At 46.0% G+C, this 23,043-nt stretch overlaps 2 protein-coding genes across 7 annotated transcripts in view; both read right to left on the bottom strand.

Annotated features, from left to right (window-relative positions):
- Positions 1-3,715, bottom strand: part of LOC105466980 (diaphanous related formin 1) — a 106,195-nt gene extending 102,480 nt beyond the window's left edge. Inside the window, exon 1 of one of the 3 annotated variants that reach the window (XM_071098274.1) lies at positions 3,555-3,715. In XM_071098274.1, the coding sequence (XP_070954375.1) occupies positions 3,555-3,671 (117 nt within the window). In that variant the 5' untranslated portion in view covers positions 3,672-3,715. Of the gene's footprint in view, positions 1-2,071; positions 2,114-3,554 lie in introns of those variants that run through there. The other 2 variants (XM_071098275.1, XM_071098276.1) reach the window with 2 other exon arrangements.
- A 1,928-nt stretch (positions 3,716-5,643) lies between these two features.
- LOC105466979 (histone deacetylase 3) lies at positions 5,644-22,501 on the bottom strand. Of its 4 annotated transcripts, none has more exons than XM_011716250.3 (15): positions 22,371-22,501; positions 22,183-22,265; positions 20,445-20,587; positions 15,328-15,409; positions 15,144-15,200; positions 14,968-15,023; positions 14,458-14,591; positions 13,851-13,931; positions 13,404-13,477; positions 13,184-13,248; positions 11,248-11,337; positions 11,067-11,125; positions 10,739-10,818; positions 10,198-10,419; positions 5,644-6,301 (listed from the first exon to the last, which is right to left on the bottom strand). In XM_011716250.3, the coding sequence occupies exons 1-15, from the start codon at positions 22,423-22,425 to the stop codon at positions 6,284-6,286; spliced, it is 1,299 nt and encodes a 432-aa protein (XP_011714552.1). In that variant the 5' UTR covers positions 22,426-22,501; the 3' UTR covers positions 5,644-6,283. The 4 variants fall into 4 exon arrangements, with proteins under 4 accessions (XP_011714552.1, XP_011714554.1, XP_070954383.1 ...); XM_011716252.2 differs by having other exon boundaries at positions 10,262-10,419; XM_071098282.1 differs by lacking the exon at positions 20,445-20,587 and having other exon boundaries at positions 10,262-10,419; positions 22,371-22,480.
- Positions 22,502-23,043: the final 542 nt, after the last annotated feature.

Below are 23,043 nucleotides of genomic sequence, written 5' to 3'. Positions count from 1 at the left end.
CCTTTACCTTTAATTTCTCTCCTTTTGGACAGGAGTCTACAACTAAACATTTATACTCTATTACTTTGCATTTAGAAGACTGCGTAACTGCAACATGACCAAAACTCAATATAGGCATCCAAAATTAAACAAATTTTAATAATTGTAATAACAATAATTTTAACAACAGTAAAAATTATTCTCTCAGCTAGGCGAGGTGGCTCACACCTGTCATCCCAGCACTTTGGGAGGCCAAGGCTGGAGAATCACGAGGTCAGGAACTCGAGACCAGCCTGGCCAACATGGTGAAACCCTGTCTCTACTAAAAATACAAAAATTATCCAGGTGTGGTGGCGCGCACCTGTAATCCCAGCTACTTGGAAGGTTGAGGCAGGAGAATCGCTTGAACCCGGGAGGTGGAGGTTGCAGTGAGCCGAGATGGCACCACTGCACTGCAGCCTTGGACAGAGCAAGACTCCGTCTCAGAAAAAAAAAAAATTATCTCTAATCCCACACCAAAATTAATGTTTTACAAAGTTATGCTCCTAGTTAAATCAGGAAGCAATATTCTCTCTTAGAATGTATCACTTTCCCGATTATATGAGAATGCATGCAAAGTCTATTAAATGCAGGCATACTCTGCAGTCTCCTAACATCCTGGTTCTACTTACTCCCCTTATGTATATTTTGGAAATCAGTCTATTTGACACCCACATTCATCACTGCTGAAAAGTCAGAAAACCCTCTGTTCACCTAGAATTTTTATTTTCCTTCACCTTAAGGACTTGTTAAAGGAAATGGAATAATGCTGGAGAAGCAGTATGCTCATGGCCCGGGAGAAGACAGACTCAAGAAGAACCCAGGGGTAATACCAGGCAGCCTGGCTTCAGCCACTCACTGTCAGCACCCCTAACAATCATGTGTTTTTAAAAGATGATGCCCAACCACTTTTAAACTGAGACTCCATCTCCTTTCCACACAAGATGCCTCAGAGGGTAAGAGCAGATCTTAGACAATTTGTGAGCTCTGTGTTCTCATCAGTTAATCCGTATTTAGAACCTGCATAAGCCAGGAAAGGTACGTAGCAGCTAAAGGAATTATAATCCCTCAAATGCAAACAACCTTCGGTCACACTTAGTCCAAACCAGTGCAGTTTTATAAAGTACATTCTTAATGGAGATCCAGAGGACACATATTTTAGAAAAGGTGGAGGCGGCCAAAGAGCTTTGAGTTGTTTTAGCCTATAGTTCAAGAAAACTAAGCCACAGGTATCAAAAGCACACCAGCAATCTCGCCCACTCCACCCACCCACATATACATACAGAGACACAAAGAGAAGTGGATTGCAATGCTCCTCCTCATCTCTCATTTCCACAGAGTTCTCAGAAAAAGAGCAAGAGGAAGAAAGAATATTCTGATGCCTTGAGATAGGTTACATTTAGCAATAAAAGGGTTAAGCAGCACTACTTTCCTAGAAACCTTCCAATTCCCTAGCTACTAATGCAATTTTCCTAATTACCTGAGCTATCTAGTCTTAAAAATTCAGCAGATTAAGGGTTAAGACTAACACCGCAGAAAGAAAAGAGAACTTGGTTCAGCTCCACCCTCTTTAAAGCAAATAACAACAACCCTGAGCCAAATCCACTAAACATATAGAAGACTTCATGGACATTCCAAAAGACAGGTGAAAAGGGGTTGAGCTTCCTCAGGTTTCTCACCTTACAGCACCACACACACAGTAGACTTCTCAAATTTGTGAAATAAACAACTGTTAGATAAAATAGGGTACATATAAAATTATACTCAAGACTTGAAAACAAGTCACAGAGGTCACCACAAGTCAACAGTAATAGCTGGAATTCGGGTGAGGAAGGTCAAACAGTACTCATGGAAACAAAATCAAAACAAAAACATATAGAAATAGAAGGAATATGAGCCCTAGAACTTAAGTTTTGGAAGGAAAGCTAAAGGCGGGGAGGGGTCAATCCTTATCCTAAAGAAAGATACAAAAATGCTGCTTTAGTCACCAAAGGAGGAGCGGGTGTCAATACTCTTAACCTTATATTTCTAGGGGGAAAAAAAAGATGTTCACCAGATAAAAACAGGTGGTTACTGACATCTCGGATATCACTGGAAAGGGCAGTCCAGGAGCACTTGGTCTTGCTAGAATAGAAATAGGAAGAGAAGAGTCACTATTTTAATTCTATTTAGAATTAAACACCTAACCCTTCAGGGTTAACATCTCAACCCTCTAGTCATAAAACAACATTTTCTTCCTGTTTCCATTGCTTTATCACTTTTCTTCCCAAATTTATGGAGCTGGGTCAAAATGTTGGGAGGTGGGACTAAGAGAAAGAGGTAAGAGTTACAAGCCATTTGTTTAGTAGAAAGATACACTAGGCTAAGGGCATAAATACCTGGAAGACAAAAGAGCTACAGTTATAACTAGCTATTATAATGAGCATCAATATTCAAGACTCTTCCTCTCCCGGACAGTGCTACATATCTTACAAAGCTTTTATAGCAAAAAGCAACCAAACGGCTCCCTGGAGAGAGGCCATGGTGTGAACAAAAGGTAATGAAATATAATAGGGTTACACGTATATTAATATTCCTTCAGACTCGGATTGAAAGTAACTGGCTTTTGAGGAAAGGTTACTCTTCTACAGGCACGCAAAGGGACGCCAGTAGTCGCCTTGGGGCACAAGAGGCAGTAGAAAAGGAGTTGAGGAGATGGTTATCATGGGAAATGTAAAAAAAACCAATTCAATTACAAACTTCTTGAACTCGCAGTCCAACTTTCTTCCCACAGGAGAGATTTACCACCATCCTACGTCAAGAAGGGCATAATCATGAGAGTTCTAATCCTCTGAAAAGTGATGAGCAACAGGGAAGAGAGGTTCTCTGGATAGAGAAATACTGGTAAGCAAATAAACGTCATGCCCCAGTGACCATAGGACCTGGGCAGGAACCCATGCCTGTAATCGCAAGGACAAATGTCCAAAGAAGGAGGGAGGTAGGGCTCAAGTCAGGTAACATTCCTGAGGGGAAGGATTATCAGGTGACACCCGGCGGAGGGCCCAGGGGACTGGGCGGGAGGAAAGTTAGCAGGTAAAAAGGATCAATCATGGAGAAGGAAGTGACCTTTAGGAGAAGGAAATACGAGAATACCAAAAAAGGGGTAAGGGTAAGAAGAGAAAATGGACCCAGAAGAGGGGACCAAAAAAGAGGAGGCGTGTTCGGGTACTGGAGGAAGAAGAAAGGAAGTGAGGCTGAGAGGGGAGAGATGGGGATGAGAGACGGCCGGGGATATGCGGGCGGGAGGGCAAAATGTGCGGGCTAGGGAGCGAGGGAAGCCCCGAGGTGGCCGGGGTAAGAGCCGGGTGGGACTCCGGGGCTTCCCGAGGTCCCGAAGGGGAGGATGTCGGGCTGCAGAGCCGCGGACAGAGCGAAACGAGGAAGGGAGGCGCGGGGGCGGCTCCCCAGAGCCAGGCAGGCGCGCCCCTGGGGCCGGCTGCAGGGGTCCAGAGGGCGCTTACGGGGCCAGGCAGGAGCCGGATGGGAGGGACACTCACAAATTTCTTAGATTTGCCGCCGTCGCCGCCCGCCGATGGCAGCTCATCTGGGCTCCGGCCCTTTTTCTTGTCCCGGGTCCCGCGGCCGGGCCCCAGGCCCCCGCCGGGCGGCTCCATTCCCGGTTCACGCTGGCCGGCAACCCCGCGCCTACGCCGCTCCCGCCCGGCAGCTCCGCGACCGCCGCCGCCCAGCCGCTCTTTAGCCAGCAGTTCTTTAGCCAGCCGCCGCGCCCCGCCTCATTAGCATGCCGGGCTGCGCGCGCCTCATGAATATACAACGACGACGCCTCACTCCCGCCCGCCTGCCCCACTTCCGCCCGGACCTGCAGCCCCTACCAATGGGGGAAGGGAGAGGGGCGGAGGGAAGCCGCGGAAGCGCGCTACCTGCCCGGCGGACCTAACCATTCGGACCCACGTGGGGGGGGTGGCGAGTGGGCGGTGCAGCTCTCCGCGGCCGCGCCGGGGAGCACCGCCCCCTGGCGGTTGGAGCAGCGCAGGCGTCTGGCTCCCACGCAGCGCCCACATGGCTGTAGCCTGACAGCCTGGACCCTCTCATACCCCAGACCAAAAACTGCATGAGACCATTATCCTGGCAGAAAATTAGTGCCAGGTTTTTCAAGAGAATGCAGTTTTTAATGTGTGCAATACCCATGGAACACATGAAAAATGTTATAAAAGTGATAGCCACCATGTTTTGAAAGCAAGGTACCAAGAACAGAGCTCCGTCCAGGGCAAGCACTAGGCTAAACCAGACTCGCTCTGGAGTTTAATTTCCTAGTTTGAATTCCAGGTTAGATACCATCTAATTGTTTCTAATCAGGACAAACTAATTATTGCCAATATGTGCCTAAACAGCAATAACAGTTACCACTTAACCATGCCCTTTGCTCTCTGCCAGGCACTATGCAAAACACTCTACATGTATTTTTCTAAGTCCCCACAGTCCCATGTGATAGATTCTGCTAGCCTCACCATTTTATAAATAGTAAATTTGGACTTTCTGAGAGTTGAAGTGACTTGCCCAAGAAGGCATAATTGATATATAAAATTTAAACCCAGCTTAGTCTGATTTACTGCCAAACCCTATGTTTAACCAGGATTCCCCACTGACATAAACCAAACATAAGTGAAAAGAATGAGTATTCTCCAACAGTATATTCTTTGTTCTTCTAGCATGACTTTCTCTCTGAGCAATTTCATCCATTCTCCCAGCTACATCTGTCCCTTGTGTGAGTTACGTGGCTACCAGTCGGCCTTCACAATATGGACTGAATCATCTTAACCACAGCTAGCAAGATTTCAAGTGTAAGTTCCCGAAGAGTAGAGTCAGTGACTTACTTACGCTAGAGCCCCAGTGCCTAGTCAAGGGCCTGAGATATACCAGGGACTCTGCCAAGCTGGCTGGCTCCTAAATTTGGCATTCATCTCTCTTGGTCCAGACCTTCTAACAGTGACCTGATAGAATGTTACATAGAGCTGTCCCTCCCATACTTCAAACCTGACTTAGTGCTGAGCTTTCCAGACTTTTTGTCCAAAAAGTCCGAAAGCTACTTTCTAAGCTAGTATTGAGAAAGACAGAATCAGAATAGAGGGGAGGAAGTGACCCATCTATCAGTCCTCTTTCTTGTACCAGTCTATATCTGCTACAGTATTTATCACACTACTGACTGGAATGTACTCTTCCAGAGAAAGGTCCATGTTTGTGGCTACTACAGTATTTAGCATTGTTCTTCACATAGACAGTTAATGGGCAACTTATGTCAGGCACTGTGCTAAGCACTTAACATGTTTTATCTCAGTGTATCTTCACCAACTAGCATTACTACTCTAAACACCCAGATTCAAACACCTGAAGTCATCTTATACTCCTCTCAAATCTGCCCAGGTTTGTCTAACTCTTAACCAAAATGCTCTATTAACTTCTTAGATATACAATAATAAATGTAGAATACATACACAGGGCCTAACATAGGATATGTGCTGAATGAATGTTAACTATGCTTTCATTACATGCATCACCACGCCCATTTCTCTCTCCTTTCATAAATAGGAAACTAGCAAGAATTAACACTCCTAGAAAGACGAAAGATACAAAAAATACCAACTTAGTTTATTGGATAAAAACAGTGGTAAAATGGACATAAAGCCAAAAGTGAGAACAGAACATTTTCATATCTTCCCAACACTTGAAAACATACTTCCCATCATCTGGGATTCAGGTGTTAGGGAGCCAGAGCCCCTGCCAAATCCCTCTCTCTTCATTTTCCCTGGAAGCAAGGGGAGGAGGAAATCAGAACTCAGGAGAGGAGGAAGTCAGAGACAATCTCGGTCCTTGTCTACCCATTCGTCCCTCAAAGTCTCTGGGTTGGAGGGAAGCCGGGAAGAAATAAGGGACAAGGGGGGCTAAGGACTGGCCTCCAGGGCCCACTGCCAATAATGTCCCATATAGCTATCCTTGTCCATATCTCATCCCTAATAGGTACCACTGTCAGGCCTTAGGAGAGAGAAGAAAAGGGGGTAGATGGTTCGAGAACCAAATGTGGTCTCCAGACTCTTTCCCAGAGTCAGCAAAAGCCCTGGGGTGACCACTCCAGGACTCTAGGAGCCACTCCTTTTCCCTCCAGTCCAACCAAGAGGTGAAAAGAAATTCCTTGGGACACAGCATCCCAAGCCACTCTTAAATCTCCACATCACTTTCCTTGTCATTGTCATGGTCTCCATCATAGAACTCATTGGGTGCCTCTGGCCTGCAAAGCAAGGGGAGAGAGGTCAGGATCTCACTCCAAGTTCTAATCTTTTCCCATCACCCTCTTCCAAAGCCATTTCTCAGGCCCCATTGAGAATCATTCCTCCTCTTGTTGGTAGAGACTGCTATTCATTCACCCATTCGCATATCAAATAAACATTAAGGAACTACTCTATATAGACATTGTCATAAACCTTAGCAGTACAGTAGAGTAACAAGCCAGACAAGGTTTGTCTATCCTCAAAAAGCTTACCTAATAAATGAGACTAGTAACTAACAAAGTAAATAAATATGATAATTTCAGATGATGGAGAGTACAATTAATAAAATGAAGTGATATGACTGAAGGTGATGGGAGCAAAAGGGTGAAATTTCAGACAGGAATACTGGCACATAAGACCTTATAAACGTTAAGACCTCAAGTCTCAGGAGGAGCTAACCAGGGAAAGACTTCAGGAAGGCCATGCCAAGCTGCAAGAAAACCAACTACAGAGATCATGAAATGGAAAGAGACTGATGTACTCCAGTAAGAACAAGGAGGCCAGGACAGCTGGGAGCACTATGCATGAAGGAGATTAGTTAGAGATGAGATCCTGGGTGTAGTTAAGGGCTAGCATGCAGGACCTTTTTAAGACACAGTCAAAATTTTGGATTTTCTCCTAAGTGCAAGGTAAAGGAGAGTTTTAATTTTAAGAAGAGTGATGTGGTATTATAAACCCACGGGGAAAGAATGGATGTGAAAGCAAAACAGGGCCCAACAGGTACTCAATATTGGTTTCTTTCTTTTTCAAAAAGTATTCTCAAAGGCTCACACCTGTAATCCCAGCACTTTGGGAGGCCAAGGCAGGTGGATCACAAGGTCAAGAGATCAAGACCATCCTGGCCAACATGGTGAAACCCCGTCTCTACTAAAAATACAAAAATTAGCTGGGTGTGGTGGCGCATGCCTGTAATCTCAGCTACTCAGGAGGCTGAGGCAGGAGAATCGCTTGAACCCGGGAGGCGGAGGTGGCAGTGAGCCGGGATTAGCCACTGCACTCCAGCCTGGCAACAGAGTGAGACTCTGTCTCAAAAAAAAAAAGAAAAAAAAGAAAAAAAAAAAAATAGAAAAAGTATTCTCTGGGACACGGAGAATAGAGAAAGTCATCAAAGAGAAACTAAGGAACTAAGCCAGGAAAGGCCTTATCTGCAGGGTGAGCAATGTCTCAGTTACTTCTAAGTGCACAGGGTTAAAGGTGTGGAGTCAGAGAATCAGGTTGAATCTCAGCCCTGATATTTAACTAGCCATGTGACCTTCAGAAAGTTACTTAGTCTTGCTGGGCGAGGTGGCTCAGGCCTGTAGCCTGTAATCCTAGCACTTTGGGAGGCTGAGGCAGGCGGATCACCTGAGGTCAGGAGTTTGAGACCAGCCTAACATGGAGAAACCCCATCTCTACTAAAAATACAAAAAAAAATTAGCTGGGCGTGGAGGCGCATGCCTGTAATCCCAGCTACTTGGGAGGCTAAGGCAGGAGAATCACTGGAACCCGGGAGGCAGAGGTTGTGGTGAGCCGAGATCATGCCATTGTACTCCAGCCTGGGCAAAAAGAGCGAAACTCTGTCTCAAAAAGAAAGAAAGAAAGAAAGAAAGTTACTTAGTCTCTCTGAGCCTTAGATTCCTCCCGTGTTAATTTGAGAATAAAAGCCATCAGAGTTGTCTGATGGCAACAGAATGATTATACATATGTTGTAATAGACAGCACTTAGTAGTGTCTGGTGCTTGGCAAACCCACAAAAAGTGGTAACTCTTCCTATTTCTACTCTGCAAGTCATACGCAAGCTGGAGCTATAGGCATCAAAGAAGAACAGAAACTCAGTGGGTGGCCTGACAGAGAGGTAGGGCTTAGGAACAGGAAGAGGCCTGAGGCTTCTGCTGGCTGTTGAAAGCGGGTGGTATTATTATAATGCAGAGACTAGGCCCAGATGCCAGCCTGGAGCTATTGATAAAAAACCCAAACCTCTACAAAAGGAAGAACTTAAAAACAGGTTTTACCAAACCAAACCAGACAATGAAAAGCAATTTCCGTAAATCCTGGAAGCCCTGAAGCCAGATGTTCAGACACTTCCTCACCCAGGAGAGGGGATCAGGGGATATCCTTGGAGGAGGAGAGCTGGAGAGGGTCCCAAGAGTCACAGCAGTAATGCCCAAGTCCAGAGGAGAGATACGGAGGCCTGAACTCTAAAACAGAAGCGGATTCTAGAAGGGGCTGAGAAGCCCATCAAGCTCTGCAGCAGAGCTGGCTCAAATCTCTAACCCTGCGTGGGAGCAGGACTGCGTGTCCCACAAGTGTCCAGCTGTGGTTATCCCTCAGTCATGTAAGGAAATCTGTTCTCCATTAAGTGCATCTGTTCCTGTACTTCTGGGTTCTGTTGTCTTTTCCTTTCATTTTTCAGTAAAGTTTTGGGATTAAAAAAAAATTCTATCCTATCCTTTTTTCCCCCTAATTCATTCCATCTACAAATATTTTGTATGTATCTCAGAAAGATAAAGACTTTTTTTTTTTGAAAAACAACATAACCACAATACAATTATCCCACCTGAAAAAATTAACAGAGCAAAGAAATCAAAGAGCCTTAGAGAGCAGTATGCAGGTAGTGACCTGTCCAGCTCAAGACCTGGAAATACTGAGTAAAATGCTGGCAAGACTATAAGCCACTACAGACTTCTGGATGGCAATTTGGCAGCAAATATAAAAAATTTTAGGCCAGGCGCAGTGGCTCACGCTTGTAATCCCAGCACCTTGGGAGGCAAAGGCTGGCAGATCACGAGATAAGGAGATCGAGACCATCCTGGCTAACACAGTGAAACCCCGTCTCTACTAAAAATACAAAAAAATTAGCCAGGCGTGGTGGTGGGCGCCTGTAGTCCCAGCTACTCAGGAGGCTGAGACAGGAGAATGGCATGAACCCGGGAGGCGGAGCTTGCAGTGAGCCTAGATCACGCCACCGCATTCTAGCCTGGGTGACAAAGCGAGACTCCATCTCAAAAAAAAAAAAAAAAAAAATTTAGGCCAGGCTCAGTGGCTCACGCCTATAATCCCAGCACTTTGGAAGGCCAGGGCGGGAATTTGAGCCCAGGAGTTTAAGACCAGCCTGGGCAACAAGGCAAGACTCTCTACAAAAAAAAAAAAATTAGCTAGGTGTGGTGGTACACACCTATGATCCCAGCTACTCAAGACGCTGAGGCAGGAGGATCACTTGAACCTAGGAGTTCAAGATTGCAGTGAGCTATAATCATGCCACTATACTCCAGCTTGGGTGACAGAACGAGACCTTGTCTCAAAAAAAAAAAAAAAATTAGTGCACACAGCCTTTGACCTAGCAGCAACCATTCTACTATCTAACCCATTCAAACAAGAATGCAAAGATGTATATGTAAGGGGGTTCATTGCCACATTAATACTGTAATACCAAAAAAATGGAAAATAATCCATCTACACAACAGATTATTATACAGCTGATAAAATACTGAGGCAGATCTATATTAGCTAACTGGAACCAGCCATATCATGTAAAGCAGCATATGTAGAATGACTCTATTTGTATTTATAAAAAACTAAAAACCACACAAACTGCAAATGAGTGTGTATGTGTTTGTTTATATGTACATACAGAACAGTATATTTGCAATCTATAGAAAAAGGCCTATCTAAAATAAAAACTATTAACAGTGGTTACTCCTGTGGAATGGGTCTGGGATTGTGTGAAAGCAAACAACATATTTTGGTGCTGTTTTAAAATTTTACAATAAATACGTGTTATTTTTGTCATTAAAAACAGCAAAGAAAAGAGTGAGGAAATTGTAGCAGACTAAAGGAGGTAAGCCAGAGGCAATTAAGCTAATACCTTCCCACTTACTTTTTCCCTTTTAAACCTCCCCAGCAAGCCTATTGGAAGTAGGCTGAAGTCCCTGCTCCCAGACCTGCTATAGTTCTCCTCAGGACCCCTCTCCTCTGCATCAGCCTCATCAGTCCTGTCATAGGTCAGGAGGTCTGCAGGCACGTCATGAATCTGGACACTAGGTGCATGGTTCAGCATCTTCAGGTTTTCAAAGATTGTCTGGCGGATCTGGTCCAGATACTGGTTGGAAATGAGGAACAGAGAGTGAGCAGTTCCCAGTGATTCCCAGGGCATGCAATCTCCTAGTTGCCTTTTGCCCCTACCATCCTGATTTTCATCTCAGTGGTATCTCTAGTTCAGGTCCCCCAATTGATAGCTGTCCCTCCCCACCAACCCCAACTGCCTCTACTTTAACCTGGACTGCCTCCTAGCCAATAACAGTGACAGTGATGACTTAGAACTTCCTTCTCCTTGGTTTTTCCTACTTCCCACATCTTTGACCTCTCCTGGGCTCCACCTTTCAGGAGAAGTTTGTGCTCAGCTTTTCTGAGCTGCTGACCTGGCGTGAGTTCTGATTCTCGATGCGAGTGCTGACATCTGGATGAAGTGTGAAGTCTGGGGCAAAGTACTCGAAGTATTCTTGGGGAGGAGAGGAGAAAGTATGGCTCAGACTGAGAAAGGCAGCTACCAAGACTTCCCAATCTTTTTCCTTCCCATCCAGAGCACCTACATAATAGCTGCCCAATCTTTTCCCTGCTCTGAGCCCAGGGGTTTAGCCTGCAGAGCTCTGAAAGTGTAAAATTTCCCATCTGCCTTCAAACCAGGTCATTCTGGAATCTGGTGAGAATGGCCTTCCTGTTATGGGGGTGTTGTGGGGTAGTCCTTACCACTATAGGGAAGCTCCTCACTAATGGCCTCTTCTACCAGCAGCGATGTCTCATATGTCCTGAAACCAACCAGCAGAGGGGAGCAGGCTGATCAAGTGGGCTGAAGGGCCCATGTGGCCATATCTGAGGGACACCCTAGCTCACACTGGACAACAGGGGAGGAAATCAGGAGGGTGCTCACCAGCAACGGGCAACATTTCGGACAGTATAACCACCACCACCCAGCACCAGTAGAGGGATATTGAAGCTCTTGACATATTCGACGCATTCCCTGTTAAAAGGAACCAGAGGAAGACGCGGAGGAGGTTATCAAAAGACAAGGTAAATAAATACCTTTAGGTATTGCCTGAAAGGAGCACAAGAAAACTATAAATGTTCCAAATCTTTAGCTGCATAGTGAAATTCATTATGTTATACCCTTAAGATTTGCATATACTTTATATGCTGTGTCTCAATAAAAATTTTAAAATAAAGCACAGTCCCACCTCTGTTCTGCTCAACACCCTCCCTGGCACCCTGCATGTTAACCAACTACTCTCATCAATGCAGGTTCTGTCAATTCTAACCTTGAAAATATAACTCATGCCCGGTGCAGTGCTCACGCCTGTAATCCTAGCACTTTGAGAGGCTGAAGCAGACGGATTGCCTGAGCTCAGGAGTTTGAGACCAACCTGGGCAACGTGGCAAAACTCAGTCTCTACTAAAAATAAAAAAATATATATATACATACATATATATATATGTATAGAGAGAGAGAGCCAGGTATGATGGCGCATGCCTGTAGTCCCAGCTACTCAGGAGGCTGAGGCAGGAGAATCGCTAGAACCCAGGTGGCAGAGCTTGCAGTGAGCCAAGATCGTGCCACTGCACCCCAGCCTGGGCGACAGAGCAAGACTCCATCTCAAAAAAGAAAAAAAAACCATATATATGTGTGTGTGTGTTGAAATAGCTGGGTTGTGGCTGTTGTTCTTCATTGCCACCTCCTTCACCTTAGTCTGGGCACCTAACCAACACCATGGCTTCCTAACTGGTCTTCCCACTTCCATCCCCATTCCCCCATCCAAACTTTTCTCTATTCAGCAGTCAGAATAGTCACTTTCAAACACAGATTGGATCATGTCACTTTCCTGCTTAAAATCCTTCAATGGTTTCCCATCATGTTTGGAATATAATTCAAACTCCTTACCAGGGTTTAAAGGCTCTGCACAATCTCACCATGGCCAGCTTCTCGGACCTCACCTCAAACTACCTCCAGCCTGCTCCCTGCATTCTACTTCGTCAGCTCATTCCTGCTACAGCCTTTTTTTTTTTTTTTTTTTAAAGAAACAGTGTCTCACTCTGTTGCCCAGACTGAAGTCCAGTGGCATAATCATAGCTCACTGTAACCTCAAACTCCTGGGCTCAAGTGATCCTCCTGCCTCAGCTTCCTGAGTAGCTAGGACTATAGGCATGCACCATCATGCCCAGCTGATTTTGTTTTTTATTTTCTGTAGAGATGGCTCTTGCCACGTTGCCCAGGCTGGCCTCAAACTCCCAGCCTCAGGCGATTCTCCCACCTTGGCCTCTCAAAGTGTTGGGATTATAGGTGTGTGCCATTGGGCCCAGCCCTCAGAGCCTTTTGTGGGCCTTTGTCAATGCTTGGGACAGGCTTCTCTCTGCTCCTCTTATGACTCACTCCTTCTGAGTCTCCAGGTCTCAGCTCAAATTTTACTTCTTCAGAAAAACTTTTCCAAATTATGCTATCTAAAGTAGGTCCCCCATTGTATCCTGTGTCTCAGCTTTCTTTTTTCTTTCATATAATCTATAACAATCTATTTCATTTGATTATTTATTTTTTGTCTGTTTCCTAAACTGTGAACTCCACAGGAGACTCCTCATTCCATCCCCATGATGTGGTACGATGCCTGGAACATAATAGGTACTTAATAAAAATATATTGTGAATGAATGACCATCTAGGGAACTCTGTTCAAGATGACATTTCTAGTTCAAGTACAATTTATAGCTACTTTTGATTTCCAAGAAGAGGTGAGGCCCATTCCCCATCTACCCCCACCCACGTACTGAAGTCCAAGGCCACTTGAAAACCTTGCGGAGAAGAAGGAGAGCAAGTCTCACCCATGCCCTCGGATGCTGAGGTTAAAGCAGCCCAATCGATCACAGCCCAGAGAGTCAGCTCCACACTGCAAAAAGCAAAAGCCCAGGCAAGTGCAGTGAGATAACTGATCAGAACATCACAGATACCCCGTCTATCACCAACCTAAAGAACCTCCTCTTCCCTTGTCCTCTTTCCCCAAGCCCAGGCAGAACACTCCTGAGGAGGAACTGACAGTATTACCTGGAGCACAATGCACGTGGGTTGGTAGAAGTCCACTACCTGGTTGATAACCGGCTGGAAAAGGTGCTTGTAACCTGGGAGAGGGCCAAAGATGGGCACCTGGCACCCCAAGGGGATGGGGAGACAGGGAACAAAAGGAAAAAGGGGGTTGAGCGAGCATGTAGCCCAGGAAAGGGGCAACCCAAAAGAACCGAATCATTGGTCTGAAACTTCTGGAAGGGATCCCAGACTGCTATGGGCGACTGATGAAAGCCAATGACTTTTCCCAGAAAAATGCACATATACATGATATGTTGCATACAATTCCCAGGGATTCATGGTCCCTCTGAAGGCCCTTCATCCTTAAGGACACCTGGCCCCAACAGCAGACAATACGAGGCAGAAGAGGTTACTTCAAGGAGAAAAAGGAAGGGGCCTAGGGAACAGAAGGAAGACTTCAATACTTACTCTGGTCATCAATGCCATCCCGCAGGGGCACATTCAGACAGTAGTAGCGGCCACTCTCTGCCCCGACTTCATACATGTCACCTATAGGGAAGCGGGTGGTGGTAGCCACACATGGGAAGCACCCACAGCCCAGCTGTTTCAACCCCAATCTGCACTCTGGGAGCCTCTCACTGCATCTATGTAGCTTCACCATAAACTCCCTAGAGCCACTAAATCTCCTGCAGCTCGCATTCATTTGGCAAAGAGTTTTGGGGGATCTACTCTGAGCCAACTGTGTACTAGGCAGTAGGGACGCAGCAGTGAACGGAACTAATGAAATTTACGATATCCCACCAACCTTATATTCTTAGGGAGTAGGCATGAGGAGGGAGGCAATAAACAAAACAAAACAAAAAACCACAATAAACATAAATAGCAGTGAGTGTTCTGAGGGAATGAGGCTGATGTAACAGAGGAATGGGGAAGGAGGTGATTGTGACAACTGGGGTGGTCAGGAAAGGCTTCTCTGAGGAGGGGACACCTGAGATGAGACTAGAAGGCTGAGAAGGAGGCACTCATAGTAAAGAGCTGAAGGGTGCAAACGGAAAAGTAATCCCTATTCCCATACCTGTGCCAGGGAAGAAGTAATTTCCGTATTTGTGGAAGGACACCGTCATGACCCGGTCAGTGAGGTAGAAAGCTTCCTGAACCCCGTCACCATGGTGGATGTCAATATCAATGTAAAGCACCCGAGGGTGGTACCTGGAGGGAAGCCAAAGCCAGGGTCTGAGCTAGAAGTGAACCCCTGACCCACTCCTCCCAAACACCGGGTCTCGTTTTGTGAAGAGTCTGCTTCTGCCCTGGTCACCTGAAACTTAATATCACCAGTTCCCTAAAGGCAACTGGGGGCTCCAGGCTAGAGGCTAGAGGCAGGGACAGAACAGGGATATGCAGAGAAGGCTGAAATGTGAGCAGGCAGCAGGGAATCTGCAGCAGTGGAAGAGGCAGCCTGAATAAAGCATCAAGAACTTGGGAGAAGCTAGTCAGGGAGGAGGGAGGTCAAGGTCAGGGCTGAGTCTGAGAGACCTTCTCAGCCAAGAATCCCGTAACTGCCCCCATCTCCTCCTGGGCTACTTACTTGAGCAGCTCCAGGATGCCAATCACAATGTCGTTGACATAGCAGAAGCCAGAGGCCTATGGCAAGACAGTGGTCTCATAAAGAGAGGAGCAATTCCCCTACCCAGCTGCCCCCACCATCATCCTAAACACCTACCCGAGGATGGCCACTGTCTTTCCCATCAACTCCTCACTCACCTCAAACTTCTTGGCATGGTGCAGACCACCAGCCCAGTTAATGGCAATATCACAGATCTGAAAGACAAACACCCAAGTCACAGTCCTTCCTGCCCACCCTTCAAGCTGGGAGCCCAGGATCAGGGTTAAATCCCGAGTCCAGGGATCTAGAGGAAAGGAGGAACAGGACTCGGGACTATGTCACCTTGTTGTTCAGCTGGGTTGCTCCTTGCAGAGATGCGCCTGTGTAACGCGAGCAGAACTCAAAGAGCCCGGGAAACACTGGGCTGCAGGGAAGAGGAATAAGTTGGAACCCTCCTGCCTCTGTCTGGGCCCTTCCCATACCTCCCTCCCCACCCCAGATTCCTCCAATCTCCATTTTTCAAGAACCTTCTCTCCCCCTCCTACACACCTGTGCTATCTGCAAATTTATTCAACAAATATTTTGGATCAAACCATGTACCAAGCCCTGTGCAAGGCACTGGATGGGAAGTAAAGAAGCATTTAACTGTCAGGGAATTTGTATCCTAGCTGGGGAAAGAAGCAAGCAGCTTCCAGGTACTGAAGTACAATGTTAAAAGGAAATCAGTTGAAAGAAAAGATGAGCTCTGTTTTTCTTAGTCTCAGTGTAACACATTTTAACATAATGTTCAATAATATTCTTCACAGTCACACATTTTAAAGAAAGAATTGTATACCTACATATGTGAAACGGTGATGAGATAACCCACGAAAAGCCTGTGGCACAGTATACGGTATCTGCTAAGCCTTTAATAAATGTCAGTTATAATTATTACCATTGTTATTCTTTATAAAAAGCAAAGGCTTGAAGCCAGACACAAAAGGCTACTTACTGTATGACTCCATTTATGCAACATTCTGGAAAAGGTAAAATATAAGGACAGACATCAGATCAGTAGTTGGCTGGATGTAGGTTGGAGAGAAGATATTAACTACAAAAGGGTGAGTGACCTTTGTCAGGTAATGGAAATTTCCTATACCTTGATACTTTTTTTTTTAATAGAGACAGGGTCTCACTATGTTGCCCAAGCTGGTCTCGAACTCCTAGGCGTAAGTGATCCTCCTGCCTTGGCCTTCCAAAGTGTTGGGACTACAGGTGTGAGCCATCGGCGCTGGCCCTACACCTTGATATATTCTATCAAAACTCTCTGAACTCTTACACCTAAAAAAGGTTAATTTTACTGTATGCAAGTTATACCTATATAAACCTGACTTTTTAAAGAGGAAAGGCTTAGGCAATCCCTAGTTTTAGGTCTCAAAAAAAAGAAAAATAGTGCAGCTGACACATTTGACCATGTGAAAAACAGAACTGTAGGGGCTTTTCGTTTATTTGTTTTTTGAGATGGAGTCTCGCTTTGTCACCCAGGCTGGGGTGCAGTGGCCTCACCGCAGCCTCCGCCTCCTGGGTTCAAGCAAGAATTGTAGAGTTTTACAGTTTCTCGAAAGGTTTGGAAAGAATTAGAGATTAATACCTAGAAAACTCAGCAAATGAAAAAATAATGCAATTGTCAGCTCCAGGAAAAACAAAAAGCTTTAGAAGAAAATAGATTAAATCACACTACACTATTTGGCTTGATAGTAAATGAATCTTTCAGAGTTATAATAATGTAAACATAGAATACTGATTTATTTTTAAATTATTATGAAGCTGAAAGGGGAAAGGAAGCCAACGTGATGGTGTAAGAAGACTAAATGCTCATATCCCATACTAAGAGCTTAACAGATACTACCTAAAATTGACAGATGAAGAAATAGCAATGAGAGACAATACAGGAGGGCAGTATGATTACAAGCACAGATTCTGGAGCCAGACTACCTAGGTTCAAATTCCAGTTCTTTAACACCTACTAATGATAGTGAGGTTGTACAAACTGTTTAACCTTTCTGTGCCTAAGTGTCCTCATCTGTAAAAGGAAACAATAATACACCCTGCTTCACAGGGGTTGTTGAGATTAAATAAGCTAATGGCTGTAAAGCACTTAGAACAGTACCTAGTATATAACAGGTATTCCCTAAGGATTACAGATTAGTAATAATAGTCAATTAATATTATTATTATTTAGAAATCCAAAGGTAAATACCAGAAGACATAGGGAAAGGAGCTGAAAGTGGCTGTCACTGGGCAGAGGGATTTATGGGTAAAAGGGAGAGGTCTGGAATTTTTTTTTTTTATTTTTGAGAGAGTCTCGCTCTGTTGCCCAGGCTGGAGTATAGTGGCATGATCTCAGCTCACTGTAACCTCTGCCTCCCGGCTTCAAGCAATTCTCCTGCCTCAGCCTCCCAGAGCAGCTGGAACTAAAGGCATGCACCACCACGCCTGGCTAATTTTTTTATTTTTAGTAGAGATAGGAATTCACCATGTTGGCCAGGCTGGTCTTGAACTCCTGACCTTAGGTGATCCACCCACCTCGGCCTCCTAAAGTGCTGGGATTACAGGCATGAGCCACCACGCCCGGCCTGGGACTGCTTTTTTATTTTTTTCACTTAAAGGCCTGTAGTACAATTTGGCCTTTTATGTTAGAATACTTTGAGGCCGGGCGCGGTGGCTCAAGCCTGTAATCCCAGCACTTTGGGAGGCCGAGACGGGCGGATCACGAGGTCAGGAGATCAAGACCATCCTGGCTAACACGGTGAAACCCCATCTCTACTAAAAAATACAAAAAAAAAAAAAATACAAAAAAAAAAAAAAAATAGCCGGGCGAGGTGGCGGGCGCCTGTAGTCCCAGCTACTCGGGAGGCTGAGGCAGGAGAATGGCGTAAACCCGGGAGGCGGAGCTTGCAGTGAGCTGAGATCCGGCCACTGCACTCCAGCCTGGGCGACAGAGCCAGACTCCCTCTCAAAAAAAAAAAAAAAAAAAAAAGAATACTTTGAAAGCAATTGGAAATTCATTAAACAGAAGAAAAATTCCTGATTCTCATCAGAAATACAGATAAGACAACTGTAACTTGTTTGACAGGAAGACTGATGCAGCATAAATAGCCCAGAGATAGTATTCTAATTAGCATTCCCTAATTGCACAAACAGCATCTACAGGACCCCAGTGTGGCTTAAGGGCTGACCCTGTATTCTCAGACCTAGAAAGCTCAGAAATAGCAGCAGGTATAGTAACAAAAAAACAAGAACCCTCCTGAGACAGCACGTGACTGAACACCAAATGAGCAGTGCAGTGTGTGCAGGACAGAGCTCTATGGGCTGGTGTGGTCAAGAAAGGTTTCATGGAGATGGTGTGCGAAGAGTGAGAAGGCCTTGAGGAGGTTGAATAGAGAACTAAGGGCATTCCAGGAAGGCATCCCGTGCAGCTAAGGTGTAGGGATAAAGTTGGAAAGGTGCCAAGGCCAGCCTAATGAGTTGGCCTCTATCCTACAGCCCTGTCATTTCTTAATGACAGAAAGATCTGTCATTAAGATCTTTCAGGAAAACAGATTAGTGGTTTAAAAACCTGGGATCTGGATCATGCACACTCCAATGGCCAGTTACGTGACTGACGCTAAGTTACCTAAATATTCTCAAACCTCAGTTTACTTACGTATAACATCAGAAAAAGGTCTATTATAATACATCTAAGGATTGGCATGAGAATTACGTGGATTTACCAGCAATCCTTGGCATAATACCTAGCAGAGTAAGCACTCAATAAATGGTAGCTATCATAAGAAACTCTACTGGATCAACAACCTGGTTTCTTCAAGAAATAAATTCAAGGGGGTGACAGAAAAGCTACAAATTAAAAGTTTTAAGAGACCTATCAACCAAAAGCATTGTGTAGACCTTGTTTAGATCCAGATTTAAACTAACTACAAAATAATTATGAGACAACTGCAGAAATTTGAATACTGATTGCATATTTGATGACATTAAGGAATCACTTAACTTTTTAGATTTGATAATGATACTTTTTCTTTTAAAAGAGTATCATTTAGCGATACATAATAAAATATTTATGGATAAAAGGATATAACATCTAGGATTTGCTTTAAAACAATTTAACATGAGGGAGTATAGATGAAGTAAGAGTGGCCATTTGCTCAGCCGGGCGCAACGGCTCATGCCTGTAATCCCAGCACTTTCGGAGGCTGAGGCTGGTGGATCACCTGAGGTCAGGAGTTCAAAACAAGCCTGACCAATGTGGTGAAACCCCATCTCTACTAAACATACAAAAATTATTTGGGCATGGTGGCAGGCACCTGTAATTCCAGCTACTCAGGAGTCTGAGGCATAAGAATCACTTGAACCCAGGAGGCGGAGGTTGCAGTGAGTCAAGACTACACCACTGCACTCCAGCCTGGGCTACAGAGTGAGACTCTGTCTCAAAAAAAAAAAAAAAAAAAAAAGAGTGGCCATTTGCTCATAAGTGTTGAAGCTAGGTGATGGATGGGAAGTCACTGCACTACTTCACTTTCTGAAATTTTTGAAATTTTCCCTAATAGAAAGCTTAAAAACAAAAATAAGTAGAATTGAGGAACTGGTAGCTGTGATGCTTACTATTTTTTCATGGATGTAGAGGAGAGTGTAAGCAAAGATCATGGCTTATCTTTGTTGTCCACTCCTTTCCCCACAGGGTCTAATCCTGACTCTTCTATGGATGATACCAGCTCAATGTAAACCTAACGATATCAAACCACTCCTTTGTTGTTTTTTTGTTTTCTTAACTGCCCATAGCCCTCTTATGATCAGGACTTTTTAAAAAACTTTGATAGCTTCCCTCTACTCTAGGGGTAAAAACCCTAATTCATAATAGAGCTGTTTACTTTAAAAAGGCCCTATTTCTTTAGCCTCAATTCAGTTCACCTCCTCTTCATATTCTGCACTCGGCCTTTTTTCTGTTCCTCAAATGAGTCATACTCAATCCTACCACGGACCCTTAGCACTTGTCCCTACTGCCTGCTATACTCCTCCCCTCACCCTTCAACCACCTTTCATCTCACTACTTCTACTCTTTTTTCAGATCTCAGCTCAATCTTTACTTCCTCTAGGAAGGCCCCACCGACCAGCCACTACAACAAGCTAAACAATTCTCCACATATATACTCTCATAATCTGTCATATACCTCCTCTTCATAAGACTTAGCAAAAATACAGTATTAAAATTTTGGTTTTGTTCATCACTGCATTCCCAGCACTTAGCACAGGGCCTGGCCTAGAACAAGTGACCAGTAAATATTTATTGAATAAACAAGTAAGTGAATTATGATTCATTGACAAGTAGGCCCCCCTTGAGATCTTCCCACTGCTGCCAAAAGACCTCACTGAAGGGCTTGGCATTAAACTATTAGACATCAAAAGTCCCAGTCCTCCCTCACCAGTCATCGCCTACGTTGAAGGCATTAAGACTCTTGGTGAAGCCTTGCATATTGGTGGGGCTGACTCTCTGCAGGAAGTCAATGTAGTCCTCGGAGTGGAAGCGGCACATGTCATGCTGGGAGGCCTGGTATGGCTTGAAGACCTCGGGATGGAGACACAAGATGAACCTAGCCAGGGTCAGACCCACTCCACAGGCTCAGACCACCCATACTGAACCCAGCCCTGGAGACTATATGAAGCCAAATATAGCATTCCCTTCATCCCACAATCCTTAAGTCAATAGAGAGACTCCGATTAACCAGGTGAGTTATTACGAATGAGCCCCCTGAAGACCATTTCTTTTCCTTTCCACCTCCAGCTCAGCCTATTGTACCTTCTCAACTTTGAGCCCTGATCCACCTGCCCCGTTCCTTGGATCTCCTATTCCCAGTTCTCTCCACGCTCATCTCCTCCCCCAAGCTCTGATTCTGTCCTCTTTCCTCCGGATTCTTCTTTCTGGAGTCAAATATATGGCATATATGTCAACTTTCTAATTAAAATCAAAAGTTTACTATCTTTGGAAGGTCGGGGGGATGTGTCACACCTCTTTGAAAACTGGACAAGAAAGAGCTTTCTTCTCCCAGAAAATGCACACAGGTACATATAGGCAAACAATCTCAAGGGATAAAGATTCCTGCACTAACATCACCTCAGTCTTTTCTATGACCAATCTATTTGTCTGTGCCTGGGCACAAGCAATGAACATTCATTCATATTGTTCACTAGCTTCCCTAGCAACACATAAAGCCTGGGCTTAGCTGTTTTGTCTTATTTTTTCTTTTGAGACAAGGTCCTCCCTGTCAACTCAGGCTGCTGATCATAGCTCACTGTAACTTCAAACTCCTGGGCCCAAGCCATCCTCTCGCCTCAGCCTCCCAAGTAGTTGGGACTACAGGCACACCCACCACACATGGCTACTTTTTTTATTTTTTATTTTTGTAGAGATGTGGGTCCCACTGTGGCCCAAGCTGGTCTCCAACTCCTGGCCTCAAGCGATCCTCCCATTTCAGCCTCCCAAAGTGCTGGGATTACAGGCATGGGCCACTACACCTGGCCTGGCTTAACTGTTACTATCCCATATCACAGCCATAAATTCCAAGCTGGGAAGACAGCATGTGTATGTCTGGGAGATGAAAAACTGGATAGCGATTAAGTAGAACCATGTAGAGGTATTCCGGGCTGAAAAAGGAATACCTAAGATATCTCCTCTCTTCCACACGCACATACACATTTAGAAACACGGTAGTATCGTCCCACCCTGGAGCCCCAGCTCCTTGGAGGTAAAAAAAAGGTGGCAAAAGAGGAGTGGGAACTGAGGGTAAACCTTACACCCTGATACAGTGATATCCGCTCCCCTAAACCTAATTCCTGAGGCCAAGGCCCTATCCACACTCTAAAATGCAGAGAAGGAACACTCCTTCTGTCTTCAAACCAGCCCCCACATCACCTTAACCCTAGGCCAAGGGCTAGGGTGCCTACAGTCAGAGGGTGGCCGACCTGAGCTGAGAAAGTACTTTCCATTAAGCAGAGGACGCCACCTCCAACACCCGGCACTTTCAAGATACTCCGGTGTCTTCTATCCAGCTCCCCGCTACTCTAGGGGCTGGTCGCACTTGATGCACTCAGTCCAGCCCACCTATCCCTTCCGCCACAGCTCGCCCCACCCCCCCCAACCCCCGGCCGAGGCGGCAAACTCACGATCATCTTCTTATAGAGACCGTAATGCAGGACCAGGCTATGGGTCAATGCCAAGCGATGGGGCTTCATAGGGTGTCCAGCTCCTGGGGGTGGGGAGAAAAGAGTTCGTCAGCTCTCACCCCTGGAGTTGCAACCCCCGCCTCAAAACCTCCGCGTCCCAACCCTCATGCATAGCCCTGTTTCCTCACCGTAGTGGAAGTTGCCCACGTCGGGGTCGTAGAAATAGGCCACGGTCTTGGCCATGGTGCCGGCGGGAGCAGGCCCCGCGCCTCCGCCGCCCGCCGCCCGCCGCCCGCCACTCGCCACCCGCCACCCGCCACCCGCCGCCAACCCCTCCCCAGCCGTGCGTGCTGCGCAAGCACGTAGCCTGCCTCTGCGGAACTGGGCGTTGCGGTCCCGCCTCCAGCCACACCCAGGCCACGCCCCCGGGGGGAGCTCCGCCCCTCGCCTGGCTCCGCTCTCCCGGGAGCTGCGGCTTTGAGCGTCCCGGGTTGGGCGGGGAACTGGTAGCATCGCTCCTAGGATGCAAGGGCCATTTCTCTCCGGCCGGGGGTCAGATCCTCGGGAAGCTGAGCCATCCCATCCAGCCGCTTGCCCCAAACCGGGCGCAGGCCGTGGTCACTTCTCTAGGAAGCTCCGAAGATCCCGCCACTCCGTCCCTCAAAGGTGCGGAAAGCCGGCTTCCCCCAGCCCTCGGGGAAGATTCCTGACTCTCCGCTTGGTCGGGGCATCTGAGGGCAGGAGCTGCGCCAGGCGTAGCGGATAGACCAGTGGACAACACCCACGCCGGACCTCCTGTCCCCTACCCGGACCTAGACTCGGCGCCACACATTGCCCCGGGGGGGCCAGGCGCAGTCACGC

Source organism: Macaca nemestrina, chromosome 6 (assembly GCF_043159975.1).
Source record: "Macaca nemestrina isolate mMacNem1 chromosome 6, mMacNem.hap1, whole genome shotgun sequence".
Taxonomy (NCBI): domain Eukaryota; kingdom Metazoa; phylum Chordata; class Mammalia; order Primates; family Cercopithecidae; genus Macaca; species Macaca nemestrina.
This window is presented reverse-complemented; position numbering and strand designations above follow the sequence as displayed.

Bases quoted from the DNA above. Each gene is read 5' to 3' on its own strand.
- LOC105466979 (XM_011716250.3), bottom strand. From the start codon at position 22,425: ATGGCCAAGACCGTGGCCTATTTCTACGACCCCGACGTGGGCAACTTC. The intron at 15,024-15,143 runs GTGAGTGAGGAG...GTCTTGCCATAG, and splicing joins ACCATGCCAAGAAGTTTGAG to GCCTCTGGCTTCTGCTATGT. The intron at 11,126-11,247 runs GTGAGCACCCTC...GGTTGGTTTCAG, and splicing joins CGAAATGTTGCCCGTTGCTG to GACATATGAGACATCGCTGC.